Source organism: Agrilus planipennis, unplaced genomic scaffold (genome assembly GCF_000699045.2).
Source record: "Agrilus planipennis isolate EAB-ADULT unplaced genomic scaffold, Apla_2.0 scaffold6, whole genome shotgun sequence".
Lineage (NCBI taxonomy): Eukaryota > Metazoa > Arthropoda > Insecta > Coleoptera > Buprestidae > Agrilus > Agrilus planipennis.
In genome coordinates this window covers 1,998,969-2,025,007 of record NW_020439302.1, presented here as the reverse complement: position 1 = coordinate 2,025,007, position 26,039 = coordinate 1,998,969, and the positions used below count along the sequence as shown (strand labels likewise).

General features: G+C 34.6%; 1 protein-coding gene across 2 annotated transcripts in view; it reads right to left on the bottom strand.

The window, feature by feature from the left end:
* Positions 1-25,344, bottom strand: part of LOC108745055 (zinc finger protein castor homolog 1-like) — a 48,296-nt gene extending 22,952 nt beyond the window's left edge. For both annotated transcript variants that reach the window (XM_025978487.1, XM_025978488.1), the window contains exons 1-2: positions 24,958-25,344; positions 18,669-18,756 (exon numbers count right to left, since the gene is read on the bottom strand). In XM_025978487.1, coding sequence (XP_025834272.1) covers positions 18,669-18,756; positions 24,958-25,035 — 166 coding nt within the window. In that variant the 5' untranslated portion in view covers positions 25,036-25,344. The remainder of the gene's footprint in view (positions 1-18,668; positions 18,757-24,957) is intronic.
* Between the last annotated feature and the right edge of the window lie 695 nt (positions 25,345-26,039).

The following is a 26,039-nucleotide window of genomic DNA, read 5'->3' as shown; positions in this document are numbered from 1 at the left end:
ACGCGAGAAGCCATTTAAGTAAAGGTGCTGAGTTAAAATTACTATGATTCATATTTATTGGCAATAAGTATATTGAAATCAACAATAAGTATCAAGTAGGCAATGGTGGGTACAGTCATTTGAAAAAGTACTTAAAAAATAGTAATCAACCTAGAATTATTACTGAAAAGAATAATACAGTAATTGTGTACCAATACTACATAATTATTCATTAATTGGATTTTTTTTATTGTCCTATGTCCCAAAAATTAGTTTAGTGAAAGGAATTTTTTACGAAATAACGAAGAGAAGCGGGGGTTCAAAAGGAAAATTTTGACGGGTGGCGTATTTTACGAATGGTTACTACGTAACAGCTTTATTTCAAAAAATTTCCATTATATCGCGTCCTACGGGGACAATTATATTTCAGTTTCGTCCGATTTATCGATTTTCGAATTACGACTTTTATTAACGTTAAGGATAATGGCAGTTTCAACTTGTAATAGCTGAAAGTAACAAACAGATTACTGATCTACAAAGATAGAACGCTGAGTAGATTAGGAATTAATCTGAAGTTGCTTTCGTTCTTATATCAATAGTATATTAAATTTTCCTATTTATATACATAATTAATAACAAATAAAATAATTCGAAGTGGTCTGTATTCTGTCGAAACTGCCGGACGATCTTTTTGGATCTCATCAGCGCGTCGCATGCAGCTCCGACAGAACACAGACCAACCTTTACCTGCTGTCTTAACAGCGCGTTTTAGAAAATACCACAAATGGCGTGGTGAACGCCATCTGTAGTACGATGCTACATTTTAGGATTACGTATGCTCCAACAAGGTCCATTTAAATATATGGATATCTACTTGCTAAAACGAATCCCGGTGTAGCTAACCTCAACGTGATAGGCACGTTACCATAATTGAATAAAATAATTCGACAACGCGCTGATGAGATCCAAAAAGATCGAAATCGCGATTCGCGTCTGTCAGTTTCGACAGAATACAGACCACTTGGAATTATTTTATTTGATTATGGTAACTTGCCTATCACGTTGAGGTTAGCTACGCCGGGATTCGTTTCAGCAAGTAGATATCCATATATTTAAATGGACCTTGTTGGAGCATACGTAATCCTAAAATGTAGCATCGTACTACAGATGGTGTTCACCATGCCATTTGTGGTATTTTCATGATTAATAACAATTTGGATTAGTGTTCGTGTAGAACTGCAATAGAATTTCAGTATTTCAAATGATACTAAACGACTTCTCAGCAACATTTGATCGTTTTTTTATTATTAGAATCATTAGGAGAGATGATTTTACCAAAATGTAAATTTCTAGGTGACACATTTTCCATTAGGTATTAAAATTCTTAAAACTGGTGCGGTTTTTGTATTGTATTACTATTATTAAACAAATATACGCATAATAAAAATAGAAGCTAACACAATGGAAACTAATACGTGCAAAATTTATTTATTATTAAATTTCAAATCACGTTTAGCGAAGCTCGCCCGACCTCTTGCCCGACGATATTATCTATAAATCACCGGTCCTTGACAATAGCAGTGGGACCTATTAATTCCTTATTCGCGAGCCTTTAATTGTTCTTCGAAGTGCAAGTATGCCTCTAGTTTAATGTTTTCTAATGCCATAAATAATCACTCGTCAAGGAACGACCATTTATATCAATACTCGTCGCCTAAATTAGGTAACAAAATCCAATAGAAACCATTCGTAGACACCTTCGATACTTTCGTTAAATATAACAGTTGTTTATTGCTCATTAAAAACAAATTTCGTGAAATAAAAAAGCAGTAATATTTAATTCATTATATATACTTATGCGGCGGCGGGAGAAACGAATGAGAGGGACATAGAGACAGAATGGAAGTGCATTAAAACGTGCCTAAAGTCAGCAGCTACAGATATACTGGGTTTTAAAGAAAATTAAAGTAGGAAACCCTGGATAACAAACGAGCTTGTAGGATTAATAGAAGAAATAGAAAAAGAAGGGCAAAAAAGATATAAGGCTATAGTGTGGGAAATAATTAGGAGCAGCTAAAGAACAGTGGATTTTAGGGTAGAGTAATAAGAATATAAGAAACGAGACAGGGGTTATTTTGACAGAAAATGAGGAAAAGGCAAATAGGCGGAAAGAATATTTAGAGAACTCATACGCAGGTGATGAGTTAGGAGATATATTAGAGAAGGAAGATAGTGTAGAAATAGATGAGCTAGGTCATCCCATAATGAGAGAAGAGTTCGATGTAGATGGGATACAGGGGAAACTCTAAAACATGTAGGACAAGACATCAGAAATCGTATGTTTAAGCTAGTTAGTCACATTTAGGAGACTAGGAAAGCCCCAGAGGATTATAAACGGAACGTAACCATACATTAGCTTAACTTATGCGTCAAAAATAACTGACTAGAAATGATAACTAGAATTGTACAGAGGAGGATGGAAAAAAGGGCGGACGAACTATTAGGGGAAGATCAATTTGTTTTGTCTTTAATAAATAGAAGTCACTTCTGTGCTAGTGAACAGTTATTTTAGAAATTGGAAAATGATTGTTAAAGGTGTATGTTTGGAGCGCGGCGCTGAAGGGGTGCGGAACATGGACAAAGGGCGCGGCGGAAAAAAATATGTTAGAAGTGTTTGAAATGTGTTGTTACAGGCGAATGATGAGGAGACTATGGATAGAGAGAGTTAGAAATGAAGAGATATTAGAATGAGTAAGAGAACAGAGGAGAAATAGGGAGATAGGTTGGTAAGACACCTTTTCAGGCATGAAGGTCTAGTCAGAGACATATTAGAGGCAGAAACAGGAGTTAAAAGGAGTAGAGGTAGATTAGATTACTATTCGCAAATAATTAAGGACGTGGGACGTTCTAGTTTTAGGAAAATACGATGATTAGCTCAGGATAGGAAGGAGTGGAGTTGCGTGTCCAACCAGTCTTAGGACTGACGACGTTATGATGATGATACATATGTACCTATATGCTACTCTATTAAGAAAAAATAGCAGTTACTTAGCCAGCGATCCGAAAATGTTATAGAAAAACGATCGGGACTGAAAGGTAGGGGTGGAAAAAAGAAGTAAATTAAGTTGGAGGCAGATTACTCATAAATTCTATTTACGTATGTGCGGTATGATATTCAACGGACATAGCTCTATTTTAGGGATAATAGTTAAAGCATTTGACTACTAGATGATACTTTATACATATTTTTGTTAATTTGTGTTAATGAAAACGCTATTCGAGAGACAACTAGTGGTGACAAAGTTGAAACTGTGGTTATATGTACACATATATACAAATACCTTTTTATAATACAATTGAAATAAATGGCGGGCCCTGCCTTTATGATAAATTGGCTCAATAAGCCGATAAATAGGTAGACAGATAAACTATAGAGAAAAAGACGATACATAAAGATATAATAACAACGACAAACCCACACGCGTTTTCCCCATTCGTGGGAATTGGGTCGTCATTGGCTACTATAAAATTTTTAATTAATCTAACTATGTACACCGTATGTATTGCAAATGTATTAGGCACATACACATGTCGTGTATGCATGCACGTAAGTATATAGACTGTACGTTTTTGTTTTCGATAAGTAAGCCAATTGTTGGGCATTTATCGTCATTGATCTAATAGAAAATCGCCTGCCAACAATGCGAAGGCGGCGTTACATTATCGTAGGAAAAGAGCCGATTGGGCGCAGTTTTCGGCACGGTATGCTGCCAATTTCGACAATTTGTACAACAATGGGACCGTGTGCGGTTGCCCAATCAATCGACGGCGGCTGTGATTCGACATATTTTTGGACGTTTCTGTTCGTCGATCGTCATCAAATAATGTGGACGATCAGAATGCGCGTTTGTTATTTTGGCAAAATGACGACAGCCCTTTGTCTTTGTCGTCCCGCGATTTGGTATTTGGGTCAACTCTTTTTCGTGTTTGTTACTACGGGCAGGGCTATTATTGCGCGAGAACTTACGCGGGGACGTGGACGCGAAAATAGTTCACCAGAATTGGAAGGATTTTCTGTTAAAGGTTACGCTTATTTATAAATATTCAAGACAAGACGCAGAGTAGTGCTTTGTAATGCGACGTCTGGTTGTACACAATACAGCCTTTTTCTGGTGATTAGTCTTTGAATCAAAAGCAGAGTTGTGTCAAACTTAAAAATTTGTCGCTTCAGTCGATTACTGACAAACAGACGACGAGCGCTGGCTTGATAGCTAACGATACTATACATATCTCGAAATATGACTGGCTTAAGAAAATACTGTAAGGGTCATAATTTTCCTGTTACGGAATTTTTAAGTTTTGTTTATTAGACCAGGAGATAGAAGAGTTTGATTGTTGACAATTTATATGAAAATGATAATATGATTTTCTATGTGTAATGCCACCATCTTCCAGTGACAAATTAGCAACAAAATATGATCCCTATCGTATCTTTTTATGACATTTATATTTGCGCAATGTGCAGCGCCAGCAGGAACAGCTTTCTTGTCGGTTAGCTCGCGCCTGGACTCGCGACAAAATAGGTATAAGTACTACCTTTCAGTGACAAATTAGCGATAGATTTTGTCTCTTACAGTAGGTATTTTTCTACGATATTTCTCTATGCCATATGTAGTGTTAGCAAGAAAGATTCTCCAATCGTTTTTCGTTGATTAACTCGAAAGTAGACTAGCGACAAAATGGGTAAAAGTACTATCTTTCAGTGACAAATTAGCGATAGATTTTGTCTCTTATAGTAGGCATTTTTCTACGATATTTCTCTATGCCATATGTAGTGTTAGCAAGAAAGATTCTCCAATCGTTTTTCGTTGATTAGCTCGAAAGTAGACTAGCGACAAAATGGGTAAAAGTACCATCCTTCAGTGACAAATTAGCGATAGATTTTGGCCCTTATAGTAGGTACTTTTCTACAATTTTTCTGTATGCTGTGTATTGTCAGCTAGAATGACTCTTCAATCGTTTTTCGCTGATTAGGTCGAGACTGCACTAGCAGCAAAATGGGTAAAAGAACCATCACTTAGTGACAAATTAGCGATAGATTTTGGCTCCTACAGTAGATATTTTTCTACGATATTTCAGCATCAGCAAGTTAGCAAGAGATATGTTTGTCAGAAAGTGGCGACAAATTTTTGGATTTGACTACAAAAAGCGAACAGTTAGCGACAAATTTTAGTACATTTCCGAAATAAGAAATACAATTTCGTCGCGCTAGGTCTATATATCTATGTAGATTTGTTTGGCATAGTTTTCGACTTCATCAGAAGTTTCCTACGACAAACTTACATTGTGAAGTTCATGCAGATTCTATAAAGGGTAATTCTGAAAATGGCACTGCATGTAAAACCGCCTAGGCGGAACGGAAAGTAGCGAATCGTTCGTATTAGGTTTCACATATACATACGTATTTACGGGTAACAAAAACAAACAAACAAACGATCATTTCAAGTGCTAGTTTTATTATTGTTGTTGTCGCATAGTAGTATCGATGGCGATGCGACATAAAGATAATAATGTACGTGGGACTTTTTTTTTTTTCGAAAGTTTGACGGGAATGGCGGGAGGGATGGAGGAATTGTTACAAGAGAAGTTAAGGGGATCATAAATTGAAGCTAAATAAATCTGCAGCCGGTCTATTATTTCTCGAGACTGGTCGCGAACGATTTCACAGAAAGCACATATAACAAGACTTTTTCGCAACTAAACTATAAAACCGTCCCCGGTACCGCCGGTTGTCCCCGGACAAAAATGTTTTACGTCAACGTAAAAGATGCCCGTTTTCTCTCTAAAGGACATTATTCTGTGCTATAAAATTATCATTATGTATGGATCACGCATTCACACACACATGCGAATCTACAGTATATATATATATATGTGTACGCGAGTATACCTACTTTGTATTTGTATAGGAAATTAACCTTTATTGCATATTTGTTGTGTTTATTTACTGCAGAACTCGGCCGTAAATTACAATCACGGGAAATGAGTTATTTTATACTTTATACGCACTCGACATTATTTCATTTATTTTCTGCTCTCGTGCTTCTCGTTGTTGTCGTCATTGTGCAGAAAAACTGTTTTGCATATCGAATTCTCTATAGCCATTTGTAGTCGATTATATTCCAAATCTGGCGAGGATTCGATATAATTTTAATGTGTTTTCAATATTTATGAATACCAGCGTCATCATCATAATGTCGTCAGTACTAGGATTTGTTGGACACGTACCTCTACTCCTTCCTATATCCTGAGCTAATCTTCGCATTTCCGTAAAACTAGAACAAGTTTGTGTCCTTAACTATTTTCGAACAGTAATGTAATCTAGGCCTACCTCTACTCCTCCTAACTCCCGTATCTGCCTCTAATATGTTTCTGATTAAACCTGCATGCCTGAGAAGGTCTCCTACTAACCTATCTCGCCTATTTCTTATTGATTTACATAAGTCCTCTGTTTTCCTATTATTTCTAATATCTCTTCATTTTTAACCTTCCCTATCCACGCTATCCTCATCATTCGCCGGTAACACCACATTTCGAACGCTCTTCTAACCTTTTCTTTTCCGCAGCGCCCTCCGTCCATGTTTCGGTCAAGAATTAGACAAAATATTTGTAGACTTTGATGTCCCTTTGTAAAAAAAAATTGCCCTCGAATAGAAAATATCCCACTGAAACACTACCCTAGAATACCATTCCCCCTATTCATCAGATCCAAATTTTAGAATCATAAAATGATGAAGTTTTTACTGATAATCACTCAAAGGCAAAATAAACACCTCTGTTAGGATTTAGATTCATCATCATCATCATAAGGTCGTCAGTTCTAAGACTGGTTCTCTATCCACGATATCCTCATTATTCGCCGGTAACACCACATTTCGAATGCTTCTAACCTTTTCTTTTCTGCAGCGTCCACCGTCCATGTTTCGCACCCGTACAGCGCCGCGCTCCAAACATACACCTTTAATAATCTTCTTCTAATTTATAAATTAATCGCTCGCTAGCATAGAAGTAACTTCTTTTTATTGAAGGCGNCGTACAACGCCGCGCTCCAAACATACACCTTTAACAATCTTTTTCGAATTTCTAAATTAATCGATCGCGAGCATAGAAGTGACTTCTTTTTGTTGAAGGCGACTCGACCCTGCGCTAGCCTCTGCTTTATATCCCTACTATACCGAAAATTAGTCAATTCTTTTAATTTTTCGTCTCCTTTGGTTATATTAGCTCTTTCCCTACTTTTTCTTCCATCTTGAATACCAGAATTTTTGTTTTTCTTTTATTTATTTTCGTACAATACTGTTTTGTCAATGCCGCTTCCATTTTATTTAAAGCTATCTCTAGATAGATCCTTGCTAGATGCTAATACTATTAAATGCTAATTTTGGAATATTTTTTTAATGGAAAAAAATTCATAAGAACCAGTCTGTATTTAGAAGAGGGGCTTCAAACGAAAATTTGAATGTAGCCCCAGAACTGCTCTAAAGTAGAAGATATGTAGAAATGGTAGTAACAGGTCATTAGCAATAATTGTAATTTGTGCAAAAGTTCGATATGGGATCAATCGATGCCCATCGTTATGTATTGGGTATGGTAACGATTGAATTATTCGAAGGTGAATTTGAATTTACCTCGGAATTGTCCTAAAGTAGATAACACTCTGAAATTGGAGTAAAATACCATAAGTAATTTTAGATGGGCGAAGATTCGATGGCTCATTGGTATGTATTGGGTTTCCTATTGATCGAGCTCACATAGAAAGTGAATTTGAATTTATCCCAGAATTGCCCTAAAGTGGATAATTATTACCTCAACATAGTAAGAAGTGAAGATGGGTGTCTAAATACTCTTTCTATTGACGACTACTAAGTTTAAAGTTAAAAGTTGAAAAAAGACCAATAACAGGATCAGAATATCGAAGCCCAAATTGAAAGATCTTGCGGCTTGAGTTCTATTATAGATTCTGGCTTTGTTCGTCATTATGATTTTCTGATTGACGTGTTTAATTCAACGAAAAAACTTCATCCTTTAGAATAGATAAAAATTACACGAGCTCGCATTCGCAAATTGTAACGTAATAGTGTGCCAAGTTGCAGTTGTTGAATTGTCGAGTCGATCGTATAATAGATACTTAAAATACGCGGACTGTGTTAGCACACACATGTGTATATTTGCATACACTCTACACACACACACACACACACACACACATATATATATAGATAAAATTACACATGCATACACGTATATAAGTATGTACAGAAACCAGCAGTACATATATCAGACGAGTAGCTCTTATCTGAAAAAGGAAATACTAAATAAAGAGTAAAGTCCTGCAGTATTTCTGTCCCATTCTACATGTAAATTACGTCAATTGAAGCAATGAAATCTCCAACATTAGTCTCACGGCAATTGCTCTTCAATTTAACCAATTTAAATCTTTTTATTATTCATAAAATTTTATTTCTTGTGTTGTCGGCTCGTCGGTCTCTCTCTGCCTCTCCGATTTACTCCCCCTTTTTTGTTCTCTTTCTCTCCATTCTGTGTCTGTCCGTCCGACTGCTCCTCCATCCTTGCTCTCTCAACGCATACACAAATAAATGATTGTATTTACGAATAATTGATAGACATACGTATGTATATATCCTGCGAGACATAAATTGGTACCCACAGTCTATAAATAAAAGGGAAAATGCGAATCAACAAGTTTTTCACTGTATCAATTTTGATAAAATAATCGCTACTTTGATATCTTTTATCATATAGGAACGTTATAAATCTTCAGTAATCCTTCTCATATCTATGCAATTCTTCCTTTTTAAGGTCACAAAGTAACATGATTGGATTACTGTTCACATCTTACTAAGGATATAGGATGTTCTAGATTTAAGGAAAATGTGAATATAAGTTCAGGAGAGTAAAAATTGGAGGTAGGTGTTCAATTAGTCTTAGGAGTGACGATCTTTATGAAAATTGAAGAAATTTATCATCATCGACATCATAAAGTCGTCAGTTCTATGATTGGTTCTACACATACGTTTACTCCTTCCTATTCTGAGTGGTCCAAGGAAACCACAGAAAAACTTGGACCAAGGCAGATGGACCTGGAATCGAACTGGTGTCCTCTCGAGTGCTAAGCAATGGTCTAAACCTCTAGGACATACCGCTCGGTTTATAAAACCACAACGTACAGCATCCTTAACAATATTTCTGAACATTAATCTAATCTAGGTCCATCCCTACTCTTCTTAATTAATTCCTGATGCCTGAGAAGGTGTTCTATCAACCTATCTCTATTACCTCCTCATTTATAATTTTTTCCAAACGCGGTATTCTCATTATTCGACTGTAACACCATTGAATAAATTTTTAAGTGTATTGTAGTATAGAATTAATCTGGATCGCAGAAAGTAAAATTGCCATCTGCTTGTCGTCCATACGCGGTAGGATAGATAATGTATAGTAGTAGGTACTTGTGCAGCAGCGAGGACGGCAGGCAGGAGGCTTATTAATTCCGTTTTCGGTGAAGCTCGCGGAGGACGGACGAAACGATGGGCAAGGGGCGGGCAAAACTGATTACAGAATTAAATAATGCGTGACATTTGTGTATGCTCCAATGTAAAATGACGGAGTACGGAATTGCACTTCGAGAGATACCACAATATTTTGTATTGTGCGTACTCCCCTTGTGTACCTACCTATTTGTAAGGGCGAACTTGGAGAGAAATATGCCAAAATTTATAATCAACTACGTCTTATATGGTTGATAGCAAAATAAGTCTTGTAGACTGATTTTTCCTATTTGAAAGTTCTTTTTCATGATTATGAATTCTTTCAGTAAAGGTTTCGCCCGTTTCCCTACTACATATTTTAGTATAATAGGTACTCATCCCTTAACAGATTCTGCATTTCGTTATATATATATATATCGTCAGTTTTATTTTGTTTTTGGGTTTAAAAGGCAAGTAGATTTTTTGGAGTTACGTTTTTCTAGTTTTTCTGAACTTCTCTTTCTGTACTAGTGCTTTTCTGACTGAATTAAAGCTTTTACAAATTTCTCATTACGCATTTGTTATAATGTACTTTCGTATTTTTGTTAGCAATTAATGATAACATTAAAAATGTAACCATGCATACATTAAGTCGATACTTCGATCTTTTTTACGAACTTCTGATTGAACGTCTCGAATGTAATCGTACGTATATTGTGCTGATATTTCGATTTTTTTGATGAAGTTTTAATCGAACGTATCGATTTTTACGTTAAAATTGATTATTATTGTACTAAAATTTAAATTACAGTTATTTTTTATAACAACAGGTGATTTTTACATGTTATTGCTCTGTAGAAAAAAATGGTGGAGGTGTCGGGACTATTTAAAATCTATTTTTATAACTAAATGTATATTTTGGTTCTTCTTTATTATATATTTTCAGGAATATAATTTTATTCATCAACTAATTCGTTTTCTTTTTTTTGCAGGTAAGTCACAGTTGTATTTATTGACTGTCTTATTGGTTCGAACCATGAGGCACTTCAACAACTTGTAAGTTTACAGGTTAGATATTTAATTCTGTTTTAAGTATGTGCAATATTTCAACTGTACTAAATTTTGGCCTTGGATCAAATTTAGTTTACATAATCAATAGCGTTTACATTTAATTTAAATTAATTATCGACTGATTTAATTACTAGCATTATTAAAAAACCGGTTCGATTTCCTTACAGGATCATCGTGTATAAGAGTACACTAAAAAGAAAAACTTTTAACATCGATTTCTTAATCTAAATAATAGGTTTGATTATATTTAATTTTACTTGAAGTAGGTACAAAACCACAAAGATATAAAATATAACTCGTTAATTTTTTAAATAAATAAGAGAGTTACAATAAATAAAAATAAACAATGTAGCGGTCCTTTAGGCTATGGCGCTTAACTACAGATATATCGATAAGCGGTCTGTCTTTTGGAGTGTAGTTCGTTCTTACAGACTAACAGCTCCGAGAAGCGGGCGATAATGACGATTTTGATGATGATGACGGTGCCACGTTTGCCACCGTCTGGACTCGCTGTTTAAATCTAATTAGAGAGCTTTATTTGTGGCTGCATCTTTTTAAATTTCAAATGCCAAATTTTTGGCGCGAACCCTACCTCGAAATTCCGGTTGACCAAAAATTTTAAGCACAATTTTAGTTTAAAATAGACCGTATGTGCGGTCAATTTACCGAGAGATTGTATTAGTCGAGTAAAGTACAATTACTTTGTCCCTAAAACATAACTACGACTATTTATACAACCCCTCTGGCCGTATTAGCAGGCTTATTTTTAGTAAAGCCTCTTCGCTGCACGTTCTCTTTAAAAAAAAACTATAGATGGCTCTAACGGCAGATTGTCGGGACCGAATATTAGAACTTGTGTTCCCGGTTGTACGTACTTCGTTTGTTGTTTCGCGAAAACAATGCACGCATGATGCGTACGTTTGGGCAGCGCGTACAGCCCGTGATGCAACGCCAAGTTATTTATGATTGTGTTGGTCGAACGCGACTTGTAAAACACATGTATTTGCACACCTGTGTGTGTTTGTATGATAGGTACCTACGCGCGTTATTGTAAGGTGCCTTTTTGCCGTCGTTGTCGCCATGAGTGATTTAAACGCCTCCTGTTCGAAATCTATTATTTTGCGGCTGCAGCAAGAACAGCGCCGGTAGCATGCGCTGCCATCTTTCCAAATTAATGGTTTCCGAATTTATTTGTGGATTACGAACCAAAAGTAATCATAAGGTCGTCAGTCCTTTTCAGGCTTTACATAAAGTATTTCTCGACTAAATGGTTCAAAAAAAAAAGTACTCAGGATAAAAATAAAGTATTTTATTCTTTGTTTTTAAAAACATATTTTTTGTTACACCTAGCAGCCAGTAACAAATTTCTGTCGCTCTTAAATATATTAATAGCCTCTAAACGTAGCAAACCAAGATTTAAGTAAACTAAAAGTCCATTTTTAATTAGTTTTAATGAAGTTTATTCCTGTCGTCCCGCCACTTTGCGTTCATAACAGAGAATACTCTTTCTGTAAATGCTGAAGTGGCCGGAGCGAACAGCAAAAGTAGCACCACCTTGAACAGATTTGGGAAATCAGGTTGTTCCGTAAATATGCGTGGCCATTTTTCTGTGCAATACTATTGATGTAAAAGTACTCTGAATTTCGAATAATCGCTTACAAAATTACAATGTTTACTTAAGGCCTTAAAGAAAGTGTTTTTGCGTACTTCATGTGTCTTGTAAATTATAACGTACGCACAGTCGAAATAGAGTACAATACTTTATAATAAAGTACGGGTGGCAACCCTAGTCCTAAGACTGGTTGGATACGCACCTCCACTTTTTCCTATCCTGAGTCAATTTTCGCATTTCCTTAAAACTAAAACATACCACATCCTTAACTATTTGCGAACAGTAATCTAGGTCTACCTCTACCCCTCCTAACTCCCGTTTCTGCTTCTAATATGTCTTTGACTAGACCTTCATGTTTGAGAAGGTGTCCTACCAACCTATCTCGACTATTTCTTATTGATTTCCATAGTCCTCTGTTCTCCTATTCTTTCTAACACCTCCTCATTTCTAACCTTCTCTATCCACGGTATCCTCATCATTCGTCGGTAACACCACAGTTCGAACGCTTCTAAATCTTTTCAGGAACCTGACGAATCCTTACGCGATGTCTTGGAATAGAAAGTTAAACTTTTACAAACAGAAACCCTCTTTGGTGACAACAGCAACAAAAATATTGTAGTGGGTGGAATATTGAAAATCAATTTTCTCGTTAATACATCTTTGGAGAGGTTGAGGTGATTATTAATTTTTCCATTATCCTAAGGTCTTCAACCCTACTAAGACTGACGGCTGACAGGCATCCCCAGTTCTTTCCGTTTTGAGCCAAATAAACGTGCATTTTTTTAATATTTGCAGTTTTATGTTAAAATTAATATTTAAAGGGGTATTCTTTGGTAATAAAACATAATTTTCTCAGATCCTAATTGATTTGAAAGGGCAAACTTTCTTAATTTCTCAAGGAGATAATAAGCTTCTTCCTAATCGCGTAATATACCATGAGTCGCCAGTGAATTAATGCAGTAAAATAAACGAATAAGAAGAAGCCTTCGATTTCTTTTCATTTTTTTCGCGTCATTTTTGCCGTCACCGTAATCACTGAATAAAACAATATATTATATTATGCTTGACATTTATGATTTAGCACTTTTATCGATTAGAATGAATATAAATAGACACGACGGAGATTGCTTCTGAAATCTTCTTCATAATTGGTACATGGATTTTTCGAGCCGTCACGAACGCCTTGGGAATGTAGAGTAGGCAGGAGACGAGGGACGGGGAGGCTAGAGGAGGGAATGAATTTTAACATCATTTTTTTCTCTTCTTCCACTTAATACATAATCGGAAAGGTCACCAAGTGCCTCTGAATGTGTGTGTGTGTGTGTGGGTAAAAAAGAAATGTGCATTGGCAGCAGTGTATCAAGTATTAGTTCGTGGATATTTTGCTGAAAGATCGCTAGATACTGACTGCTATTAGATAGTAATCCATCATTCTGACATGAAACTTGTGTCTACTTATTACATATACCTAATAAAAATCAGAGGAAAGCTATTAGTGTTTTCACAAGTTTCATTTTACTTTTGTAATCTGCGTCAGTAAGTAGGCTGGTATCACTGACCTCTCTTTTTTCTGTTAATTATGGACTATAATAACAGAACATTTCTTATTAATGTGAAAATTTATTTTCAATTTTTTACCCGCTATAAACTACCTTAGGTAACGAGGAAAAAATTTGTTGCTGTTGTCAGACCCTCGCCGGGAATCGAACCCGAGAACTTTCGCTTCACGCTCTGAACACTAATAGACATAAGTCGATATCCTTAAATAAAAAAGGACCTTGTTAAGGATTATCAATAAAGGCACAAAAGAGGCTATTTGGTGTTACGTAATAATGCCCAACATTACCATCAAAAATCTTATCAACTAATGAATAAAACTTATAAAAAAAATACAAAATTTTGAGTGGGCTTTACTGGCATAAAATATACCTACCTTTCAAAATTTCCATATACAATGGGCTTCGTCTTCTTTTTTCTTTCAATACCTGTGTTTAAACGGAATGAGTAGGTTAGATACAATGTACCTACACGGTTCAGTGCTGAACAAGGAATAATACTTACAAATAACATTCTCAATCGCAATTTTGCTCCTACACATTCGCCTTGTTAACCTACAATTAAATTATAATAATTTACAGTACGCCTCTTTCTTGTTGTTATTGTACTGTTTTCAGCAAGATGGTATCGTTAAAATGCAGACGCGATTTACATCAAATGATTATTTGTTCTTTTCATACGTGTATTATTCTTTTATATTCCGAAAAAAGGTTATTCATCTCCTTTCTGTTATAGGAGCATTAACTTAATCTAAAACGAATGTGACTAAAAAGCATAATCACTAATAAAGGATAGAAAACGTAATAGTCCACTGCGCGACGAACGACTGCGCATTAATTTCGGTAGTATCACTAGGCAAAAGTAAACAAATAAACAAAATCTCCTTGACTACGTATAAATCGGATGCGCATTTGTCTAAAGCGCAGTGGATCTTCGAACTTTGTGACGCCCTTACGCTCACGCCATATTGCTTGCAGTCCTTGACATAACCTAACTAAATCAAATTAATGTAAACATAACCTAACTTTATCTGTTCCAGTGTTAATGCAACGTAATATTGTTACAAGATGTCGCAAACTTGAGAAACCTCAAGGAATTGTGCCTGATTTTTTAAAAATTTAGATTAACAAGCTATTTTATGGTACGAATGTAGGTAGTACGGCGGTTCATTTAAGAAAAAACGCCTACGTCTATTTTTGTTTGGCATTTTGGTATTTATTAGTTCTCGTGCGTAATTCACTATGCAATTTCATTGAATGTTTGTCGACACACAACGAAAAACAAACAGACAGTAAAAGTCAATGAAATTAAAACAAACCTGTCAGTTATGTTTTACCGAGAAACAGAAAATCGGGATATTCTGCTTCTGCTTCTGCTGTTTATTTTCTGGCAATATGCTTTTTCAAAAATGGCGTCATTAGTAGAGATAATCCGTCACATTTTGCTAGACAACTATAAAAAAAAAGACATTTTTCCGTTTAGACAACTGTATCGTACCCAAGTCATCGTAGAGATAACAATTCACACGTCATACTGGATTTGAACAGAAATTGTTATGTCTGATTTAGTTGCTATTAATATCTATACGAATTGCTGTAAAAAAAGTAATAATAAAAGGGAATCAGTTTCGTTAATAGTGTTGAAGTAGGTTTAGGAAACGGATACCGTCTGTTTGTGTATAATATTTATTTGACAAGAAGCAAAAAATTATTCTTTGAGAATGTTGCCGTATCTAATACAACAAAAAAAAAACTAATCATACTCTTTAGCATTTAATTAAATAGTTTAATGGGAAATTGAATTGACTTGTGCTAGGCTAAAATTGAATGAAGTAAAAACGTTTTGTACTAGAATTTGTTTACTAGTTAATATACTAATAGCAATTTTTTCAAATATAACGCATTCAACAAGGTGTTTCGCATTTTTTATTGTAAAAATAAATTTGGTTGTTATTTCTGTTGCCGATAACTACATATAATTGACAGCACTATGCAGGAAAATGTTTATTTATTAACCTTATTAAAAGTTGATCCTATAAAACCTTATCTAAAACTTATTGGAAGAACTAAAAGACTGTTGGAATAAGAAATCACTAGGAAATTGTTAATAAAATGAAGATGATAATCTAAACGAAATAATTCAATATTTTTTATAGAGTTAATTAAAATTTCGAATTCCGTTAATTAATGTTCACGTTTTCGTGTAGATATTATTATAGTTGATTAAGCTTTCAAGAAGCTACTGACTAAAGAAAGTTTAAAGTTAGGTAACAATACGGTAATAACGGTTTTAAGAGATCTAGATCTGGACAGGTACGTACCTACTAGAAATACTGATGTTAAACTAATAACTGTTGCCCATAGTGTGGCCCCGGACGAAAGACGTTAACAGGTAATTAAGTTATTTATTAAATTACGGTTTCGTCGTAAACTTTATGCCTAACACGTAATTGCTATAGCGAACGATTAAACGATTTGTAAACGCGTCAAAGCTTCGAATTCTATTTATACGGATTTTTAGGTTTTTAATAATGCTGACGAAGCAGATGACTGACTGACTGATACTTTATGATTTTCCTTATTCGAATAATAAATGAGACGTTATAAATTAGGCTGAAAGGAATGTTAATTTTGAGTTAAACGAGCTTTTTATGACTAAAGACTGAGGAGAATGTCAAAAAGCAACAGATATTTCAAATTGTGACTACAGATAAGTAATTGCTTACAAATTCGTGTAACTAGAATTAATTTTACTGTTAAGAAACACAGTGCTAAGTTTTGTGTAGAATTCTGATGAAGTCCTAGGGTGTGCGAAACAATTAAGTTAAAAATAATACAATTTATGGAAATTACACCAGTTCGCGTATGTATTTACAACGTACTATACACGTCAAACAAAAATGTAATGGTTATTATGTCATTCAAACATTCGGACGTAACATTTAGACCCGACTACTTTTTTCCAATTGTTTATTACCAACTCAAATACATCAAAACGGATGATTTTTAATTAAAGATTTAAGGATGACATCAAGACTACGAAAAATAGGTATAGCTATCTTTCTATCATTCATTTCTTAAACGTTTTAATAGTCAATTTTTTTTTAGTCCTTTCAAATTTAAATCGATGACATTTCTACAATTTTTTACAGAAAAGTGCAATTTTCGATCTTTTTTCCATGGATCATAACTTAAAATGAGTGATGGACAGACACACGGACAAATCCGAGGTAGAACATCATCATAATATGATTTTTATTGTAATTATAGACGTTGCTCGATCTCCGGAACACGCCGGGCCACAAAAAAAAAATCGGAATGAATTAATAACAAATTGAATTAGCGAAAGGCGATCCCATAAATTCCAATAAACGTTGGTCGCGGTCGCGTATGTACGTACATTCATATACATATGTATGTACATTATATGTAGGTATACATGCCAGTATTATGTCCCCGTCGTTAAGAGAGAGAGATAGATTGTGAGACAGAGATGCGACTAGACCACGTGTAGAAGCGGAAAACAAACACGAATCTTAAATTACTAAATATTTTTCCACTTTGAGTTTATTAAATCTGTCTCTTCTAATTTAAGGCAATTTATATATTGTTAAATGTGTGTAGTTCTATTAACCAGGAGTTCGTACTGATTCTCCAAGTCTTGCTGTGACGGTAGTTTACATCTCAAAGACACAGCGTTTTAGAATGGACAGTGGACAGGACCGGCTCAGAATAATTTTGTTGCAAATGGTCAATAAATAAAATCAATCGAATGCGAAAATTGCTCAGTTTATTAGTAGATAAAGATGTTTTTTATCTGCATATTTGCATAACAACTCAAACCAAACTGATCTCTGGTCCTTTCACCATTAAAATCTTGTTGGAGCATACGTAATCCTAAAATGTAGCATCGTACTACAGATGGCGTTTACCGCGACATTTGTGGTGTTTTCTAAAACGCGCTGTTAAGACAGCAGGTAAAAGTTGATCTGTGTGTTCTGTCACTTTGGAATTATTTTATTAAAATCTTGTTCAAGAAGAAAAATTTTCTTGATTTCTCTAGCGACTTTCCATTTACAAAAACTGTTTTCATTCTACAACTCCATGTAACATTTTTGAATCACTATAATTCACATGCACTAACTACTAATGGATAAAAAATTAAGAAGTGTAATTGTCCTCCAACAATTTTTGAGTCCGGCTCTGTCACATCTTTTTCCGTTCTCAGTAAATAAAAAAAAAAAAACGGTTCAAACGCTTACGCGAAGTAATGATATTTTGAATTTGAGTAATCGCAGTCTGTCAAAAAACTTAATAACTGATTGTGTTCGCTTCGGAACTTATGAATAATTGAAGCTCTTAATTATTTTAATGACCGATCCAGCGCTGATGATGAATTCGAGCTTGGCAACGGCCGCAAAAGAAAGATGCATTTGTTTGTTGTTAGTTATTAGGGGAATGTAGTACAACGTTACAAATATTGTCGATCGCGAAGCGAGAATTCGTTGCGTAAAAGGTCATCTTTTGTTTAAAAAAAAATGTAGAAGAACAGATGAGAGGTTCTCTTCTTGGTTTGGCGAATTTGTGAAAAGGTTATTTTAAATAGTAACTACACGGATTGTTGTAATAATAATACTGGTAAAAATGTTTAATCTTATTAATAAGAGACCATGAACTTTATTCCATCAATTCAAATGTCACATCAATAAAATGACATGTAGTTCTCACGAAGAGTTGCACACATACTCAAAAATACTCATTACCTCATTTTTATAGGTAAAGATAGATGCAAAGGAAACATTTTTGCTATTTATTCGATTGAGAACTTCGTGTTTTTCAGTAAGTAATAAACATACAACTGTAGATAAGGAATCTACGGAGTAAGAAAACAAAATGACTTACCACTTATAGGGTTGTTTTCCATTGGGGGCGGACTGCCATCTTCCGATTTCGACACAGGAAATTGCATTAAGCTTGGAGAAAACATGGCCTGTAAAATGAATATTGTTAATTAGGAAAGTAAAAATGAAAATTTCAAGGGGGGTGAGATGAAATATGACAAACTTTGTGCGAGGGTTGCTAATGTATGTAGTAATCAGCCTAAAAGGATAAATATGTATTTCGCAGGAGCGTTCAGAGACTCTGTCATTTAGTATGCTTTGTGTTTGTCCGACGTTACTATAATTTGAAATTTATGCTGATGTTGAGTAAAAATATAATAATAAAATGGGTCAAACTCGCCTTTAGGTGCATATTTTATTATAATAATTGTGTTGTTATTGTTTTATGTAATTCTTATCTTAAGTGCTATTTACTAACCGCGTTTACATCGAAAAGTTGTGGTTTCTGCGTTAGGAAATTGCCGTTTGGTGCTCCGAGGTGTATTGTATATTTATAATCTGAGAAACTGCGCGTTTCCTTAAATGGTCAACTTAAATTAATGAACTGTCTAATAAAAATTTTAAGTGTTTTTCACGCAGGCTTTTGTTTGTGAAGAAATTAAGAACCTCTGTCCGAGAGACAAAAAGTTAAAAAATTGCCATCATCAATTTAGCAATTCAATGAATAGTTTAAGTAGGCCCATCTCATTCGAATTTCTCTTTTTTTTGTGAAGTCCTTCAAGCTTTTTGACGAATACAGTTACAATCAGGATAAAATTTACATCGTCTTTTGAAAATCAAAGCAGGACATGATAAGAGTTTAGGTTTGACCTTTGAGCCGAGGTTTGAATGCCACGATTGCTTCTTCCATTAGTTGCAACATTCAAAAAATTGATTGATTGAGTCATCAATCCGAAGAACATAACCAATCTTCGTATTTCCCTAAAACATTCGGATCCGTCAAATGGGAGAAGTCTAAAAACATGGCGCCGATTAGCGAAAATTTATCGTAGTTCCTATAGTGTACCGTGCAATTTCCAAGTTTTTAAATTACGATAAAATAATGATAAGTATTGACACAATATGTGATTGGGCTGACACAAAGCCTCGGAAAGGACATTTCGTTGATGGTGAGCGTGTTTTTAATGCCAATCACATTATAAAATTCGGAAATAACAAATCCGGAATCTAGCCTTCAAATTCCGTCAAGTTTACTGCCTACTTTTTACAAACTTCGGATTTAAAAAGTGATTCACGTTATATAATTGGTGAGGTGATTCTGGGTGATTTAAGCAATATCATATCAATGACTTGCACGTGCAAAGCCGATTTAAGAGAACGCTGCAAACGCATTATTGCAACTTTGTTGTATTGCAGCAGGTATGTTCTTAACCTCAAAATACTTATATCGTATCATTAGAATTGTGTTGAATCAATTACACAGGAATAAATAATTTCTCACTTTATAACTTTTGTATGATTCTAATTTTAAATATTAAGGTTATGGCTGATGGTAAATACTTGCTGAAATATAATCATGTGCATTAAAATGACGTGAACAAATTTTTATTCCGGAATTCACTTCTTTGATACCTACTGCTTTCATCCAAGCTTCTATTAGTTTACTTTTTTCTCTAATTTTTCGAATATATTTTTTACATATATAAAATGGTTAGTTTTTATTGGAAAGTAGTTAATGTAGGTGAAGAGTGAAGATTTATGTCTGAAGTGCTATTGCAGCTTTTCACTGAACATATTAACTTTTTATACTTTAGAAGAAAACTTCGTCGACTCCATCATCAAAAAGTTTTTTTACTGTTTTAACGTAATATGAAGATTGGAAAAACTTTGGCGGTTGTTGTAGAACAAACAGAATAGCTCAAAACCCCAACGCCAAAACACGACACTGTAGTGCACTTTTCGGTAACAAAGTTACCTTCTTCAGGGACTGAAGTAAACTAAACTAGTAGAAGGTAACTTTGTTACCGAAAAGTGCTTCGGACAACTACAGTGTCGTGTTTTGGCGTTGGGGTTTTGAGCTATTCTGTTTGTTCTGTTTTAACGTATTTTACTATTTTAACAAACAATTTTACAATTTGCGTGCACAGTTTCTATGTAAATTTTTCCCTCATTCGAGTTATAAATTTTGCCACCAGATGGTGTATGCCCATTTGACGGATCCCACATTGGGATATATCCATATCCATCAATTTGCGAGCAATAACCTCATCTAGCTTTGCTTTTGCATTTTTCTAGACTTTCCAGTTTTAATATTATCTCTAATCTTTTTCTTTCATCACTCTTTCATACCAATATTTCCAAAGAGCAACAAACATCATACGATAATTATGTCCCTCTAATAAAAAATAATTAGCAGTGGTGCTCCCTAGCCAACTACGACAATAACAGCGAAATGGTTAAATGCGTTGAAACTATTTTTGGATCTCAGTCGCGTTTGGGCTCCTGTTTCGCATTTGTTCTTAATGTGCATTTCGCGTGTTAAAGACAGCGGTAATTACAGGAGAAAAGGTAAATTTTAAAATACGCGTTAACGCAAAAAAGTTCTAAAACTGGTAAACTTTTTACGTATCTCCGTCTCTTCCGCTGGTTCATTTTTTTCTGTTTTTCTCATTTCGAGAGACAACGGTACCATCCGTGGCCTCTTATGTAGGTTTAATCTTTCACTATATTTGTGTAATGTAATGGCAAAATAATAATTTAATTTAAACTGCGCCGGGCGCTTGTTAGTGCCTCTCGAAACGTCGATGCTTAATTATGTTACCATGGCCGTAGGCCGTGCCGTCACGGTAATGTGAATGGAGATTTTTTTGAGATCACGTTTCCCAAAAGAAAAATTTGTAACGAGATTCTGGTCTGCTCGATTTTTATGAGAAAAAGTCAATTTGTTTATCGAACTTCTTACATATGTATCAGTTATTCAGTAAATATTATATAGAATTTGATGAGAGACAGGGCAGGACTCCACTATTATTTGTACTATTGTCGCATTATTTATACTAGTTTATTACTTATTTTGATACGGTTTAATACTTTTAACGATGGTTAAAGAGACTTCTGTGGAAATCAATAAGAAATAGGCGAGATTGTTTGATATGATATATCTAGGGTAGTTAAGACATATTAACTCAAGATATCTTTGGGTCTAAAACCTTACAATAAAGAAATAAATCAAATATAAAGCAATTGTTGAATTAACTTACAAATACTATTTACCTTGAAGTAACAATAAGCGCTTTAATTTCATATTGAATTCTGAACAGTTTTTGCCATCTGGTTATTGGGAAATAGAAGTTTTCAATTTTTCCGTCATTTCTTTTAAAGTAACTACTTAACATGCATAGGAACTTGTGATTTTTACCAGAAATCGTATTAGAAACAATTCAATTTCTTGCAGTAATAAGTAAAAGCATTCTGTTTTCGAGAAAATAATTTTAATTACATATCTGCAACCTGCACATATCGTTTTTCCCTGTTGTTAATGAGTTTTTTCGCGGCACAAAAACTTTGTACCTAGTTTACTACCTGTTGAAGGCGCAGCCATTTCAATCTCATTCTAATTTAAATGTGATTATTCATTTTATAAATAATCGGGCATGTATCGTATGTGAAACAGGCGACCCCGATGTTGCAATTCATCTTGTGAAAATGAACCAACTTAATTGATTTCAATTTTTACACACTGGCAACATTTGTAGGAAAACGCCATGCTTTTTGTCAATGTTTATTTATTATTATTATGAACCAATCCACTATTTGCAGAATATTTGTTAACGTATTAATAATTTGAAAGTTTTGTTGTCGGACATGATACGCGTCACAGGCGTAAACGAACATTTCTATTGTTATTTCTCTCTATCGCCGTTTAATTGGTCTGAAGTTAGTAACGGTTGGTTGGTAATTGGTATTCAAACTTTATTCGGTTGGTAGGTATGTTTATTTAACGATTGCTTTGATTTGAGGTCACGTTATCAAAAACAAACGTTTGCAATATAATTTTAACGAGAAAGAGCCGATTTGGTTATCAAGCTTTTTTAAATAACAAATTTGTACATAAGTAATAGTGAATATATCTTGCAGAATACAGGGCAGACTCCGTTATTATTGTAAACAAATAACTTATTCTGTCACATGACGAAAATTATAGTCAATTGATTGACATCTGTCATTAATTTTTAGGTTAAGTTCATTTGACGTTTGTTAATTGTGGTTGGGTGATAGGTTATGTGCAACATTTGACAGCTGCTAGTGCTGTAATGCTGTATTGCCAACTGTAAATCTGATAAAAACAAAACACTAGGGATTTAATTTATCTTTTATATTATTATAATTGTCGTTTTGTTTTGAAACAAAGAGTGTAGTTTTGATTTAATTACTAAATAAAATTGATATGGTGAAGTTAAATGACAACACTAAAACGATTTTTCCCAATTTAGGACCATTTCTATGTCGTTAGGTGCGTCAATTTTCTATCCATTATACACACTGGTAGTGTTCGTCTACTACCTCTGTCTGAGACACGTTTTTAGATGAACGTGTACATGCATGTACGTATGAGGCTGATACATACCTACTTACATGCAAATTAGTTACATTTTTCATGCGGACCATGGCTCCAAAAGTGGTTTTTAATTAACTGTCAATCTTAGTGGCTGCCTTGTAAGGTAATTTTTTTAAGTCTTAACGTAGAATTCGACCCAAATGCCGTAGGAAGATTTGAACAATGGATTTTCCAGTTGAAATTCGTTTTTGTGTGAAACAAATATAATACTTAATAAGTACACATAATAATTGGACTCCGGTTTGTGTAGAACGTTTTAATTTTCCCACACTTTTGTTTCCTTCCACAGCACTCCTTGCATCGCGTCGTCGGAACTTTAAAACAATAATTACTCTTTTGCCTAGAATGGTCGATTATTCAGTTTTCTTTTATTCGATTATAATTAGTTTTTTAACGGAAAAGTGCTTACGAATGAATTAACCTACGCCTTCTTTTCAAATTAATGCAAGTTATTACAATATTATATGGGTAGTGATTGTAATTACTTTGTTAGAACGGTTTAATGATAATAATAGTCGTATCAACAAGTGAAAAAAAAAATGTGCAAATAATGTTACGCGGTATTTCCCACAACACCTCTCCGAACTTATTAAGGCGAAGGAGTTTCAACAAAACGGGCAAAAACAATGGTCGACGAAATATATCTTTAATTTTCAATTTAAATGCAAAATAAGTCGAATGTGTGTCAGAGGCGTTTTAATTTATTCGATTACAGGAACGTCGAGGTTTATTATTTTTACCGCCAGAAATTATAGACCCTGTTAATTACAGAGGAATCAACAATTACTTATGTACTTGCTAAAATCTTAACTATGCGACTATGAGAAGATTTGACAATAAGTTACATAAAAACTTTTTAAATATTATTCTATTAAGCTATTACTAATTGACAGATAGCCCGTTTTCAAAGGATTCCAAGAAAATTGCAAACTAGATAGTTCTATATGAGTGCTAAACGCTATTTTGCTATCGAAAGAATACCAATAACTTACTGAAATCAATTCATCTTTTACTAATTGACAGGCAGATTACTGTTAAATCATGTCAAAGTAGTTGTTAACTAGGCAGTTCTAGATGTGTGCTAAACGACACTTAGTTCGTAAAATAACATCGCAAGGAGAGGTACACCGAGTGCTAAGTCATAAGATTTGTTGATATATCGATAAGGTATTGAAATCAGTTGTTCCTTTACTAATTAACAGGCAGCATGCTTTCGAAATGTTTCTGTTTAGAGAGCTTTACGTATATGCTAAATGGCATTTAGTTTAGCAATTGACAGGCTGTTCGTTTTTTATAACATTCCGTAATCTAGAAAATTCTACGTGAGAGCTAAAGGCCTTTTAGGTTTGTACAGAAAAGATATCGGTAAGACATTGGAATTAGCTGTTCCTTTACTAATTAACAGGCAGCATGTTTTCAAAATGCGGCACGATAACTTGGACTAGAGAGCTTTAGATGTGTGCTAAATGGCTTTTAGGTTCGTAAAAATTATGTTGAAAAACTGACACCGATATGTATGTTGTTGAAATCAATCTTTCTTTTAGTAAGTGACATGCCGCACGTTTTAAAATCAAGCTAAAGAAAACAGCAAACCAGAGCTTTTTATGTGAACCCTAAAGGTTTCTAAAATAATAACTAACAGTAAGGTCTGTGTGTTGTTATGTTATCTAAGTGGTTGACATACCTCATTAGTATCAACTTAATTTTAATGAGAAGCAGTTTTTAAACATACCCCAGGACTGTGTTGGCTGGAATGTCCAATCAATTTTGGGTCACCCGAATTGCTTTCCGAGCCGCCCTTGATCCGCATACTTTCGACGTCTATGTGCGAAAAATTGAGCGCAGTGCCGTTCGTGTAGTGGGATGAGATCTTGCGTTTTTTCGTATCGAGGTCCAGCGGACCTCTCTGACAGCTCTGGTTAGAGTTGTGAGGTATACTAGGACTAGACGTTTGAGTTATCGTTAGGTTAGGTAGAAAAGGTACGGACGATGAGGTATACTTGGTGTTTAGGACATCATGAGCCTTCGGTGACAGTGGCGTACTGGGCGGAGTCGGCGGCTGCGAAGGCGGACTTTGGTTTAGTTTGCGCGGCGGATTCAGCGTCAAATTTTCTAGGATTTTACCTGAAAACCAAAAGAAAAACATTACGTATAGTATAGTGTCAAAAAAAAAAACAACGAAATAACTTATTTAGGCATATAAAAAGGTTATGAGTATGCAGTTTTTTTATTTTATTAGAGAGAAATAGTTTCGTTAGGTTTATGTGCTAGTAGTATCTTTAATTTTGTTTCATACTGTACCAAAGCTCGGATACATTTCGTTCTTTAAAAGATCTACTGGAACGACGATGTATCTTTGAAAATGTTTCCCGAAGAAGAGCGCCCCGCTGCCACCCCCTCTCGCTTCTTTCTCCCTTTAAGTCCATTTAGTTAATCTGTTTAATATTAAACGGCGTGATTCGGCGTTTTCTTAAAACGAATCGGAGTCTAAATTGAGTCGAATGTGTTCAAAATACATACGTAATGAAGGACTTGTGTATGTTTATGGAGATTATTATTAATGAGAATTCTGGATGGAAAGCTGAAAAAGTCGGCTCGTTTTTTTTTTTATCCATCTACGTCTCCGCAACAGCCAAAAAGGTGGTCGTCAAACAATAATGGATTTCTTAATATGCTGGAAATGGTTTTTGTGTATGCTGTCTTTTTTTTTCTTAGTTGAATAACAATGTTGATGTTTATCAGGAGGAACTACTGGCCATATTTTTGTAATATAATAATAATAGTTATTATTCTTGCCTAACTAAACGTTCTTAA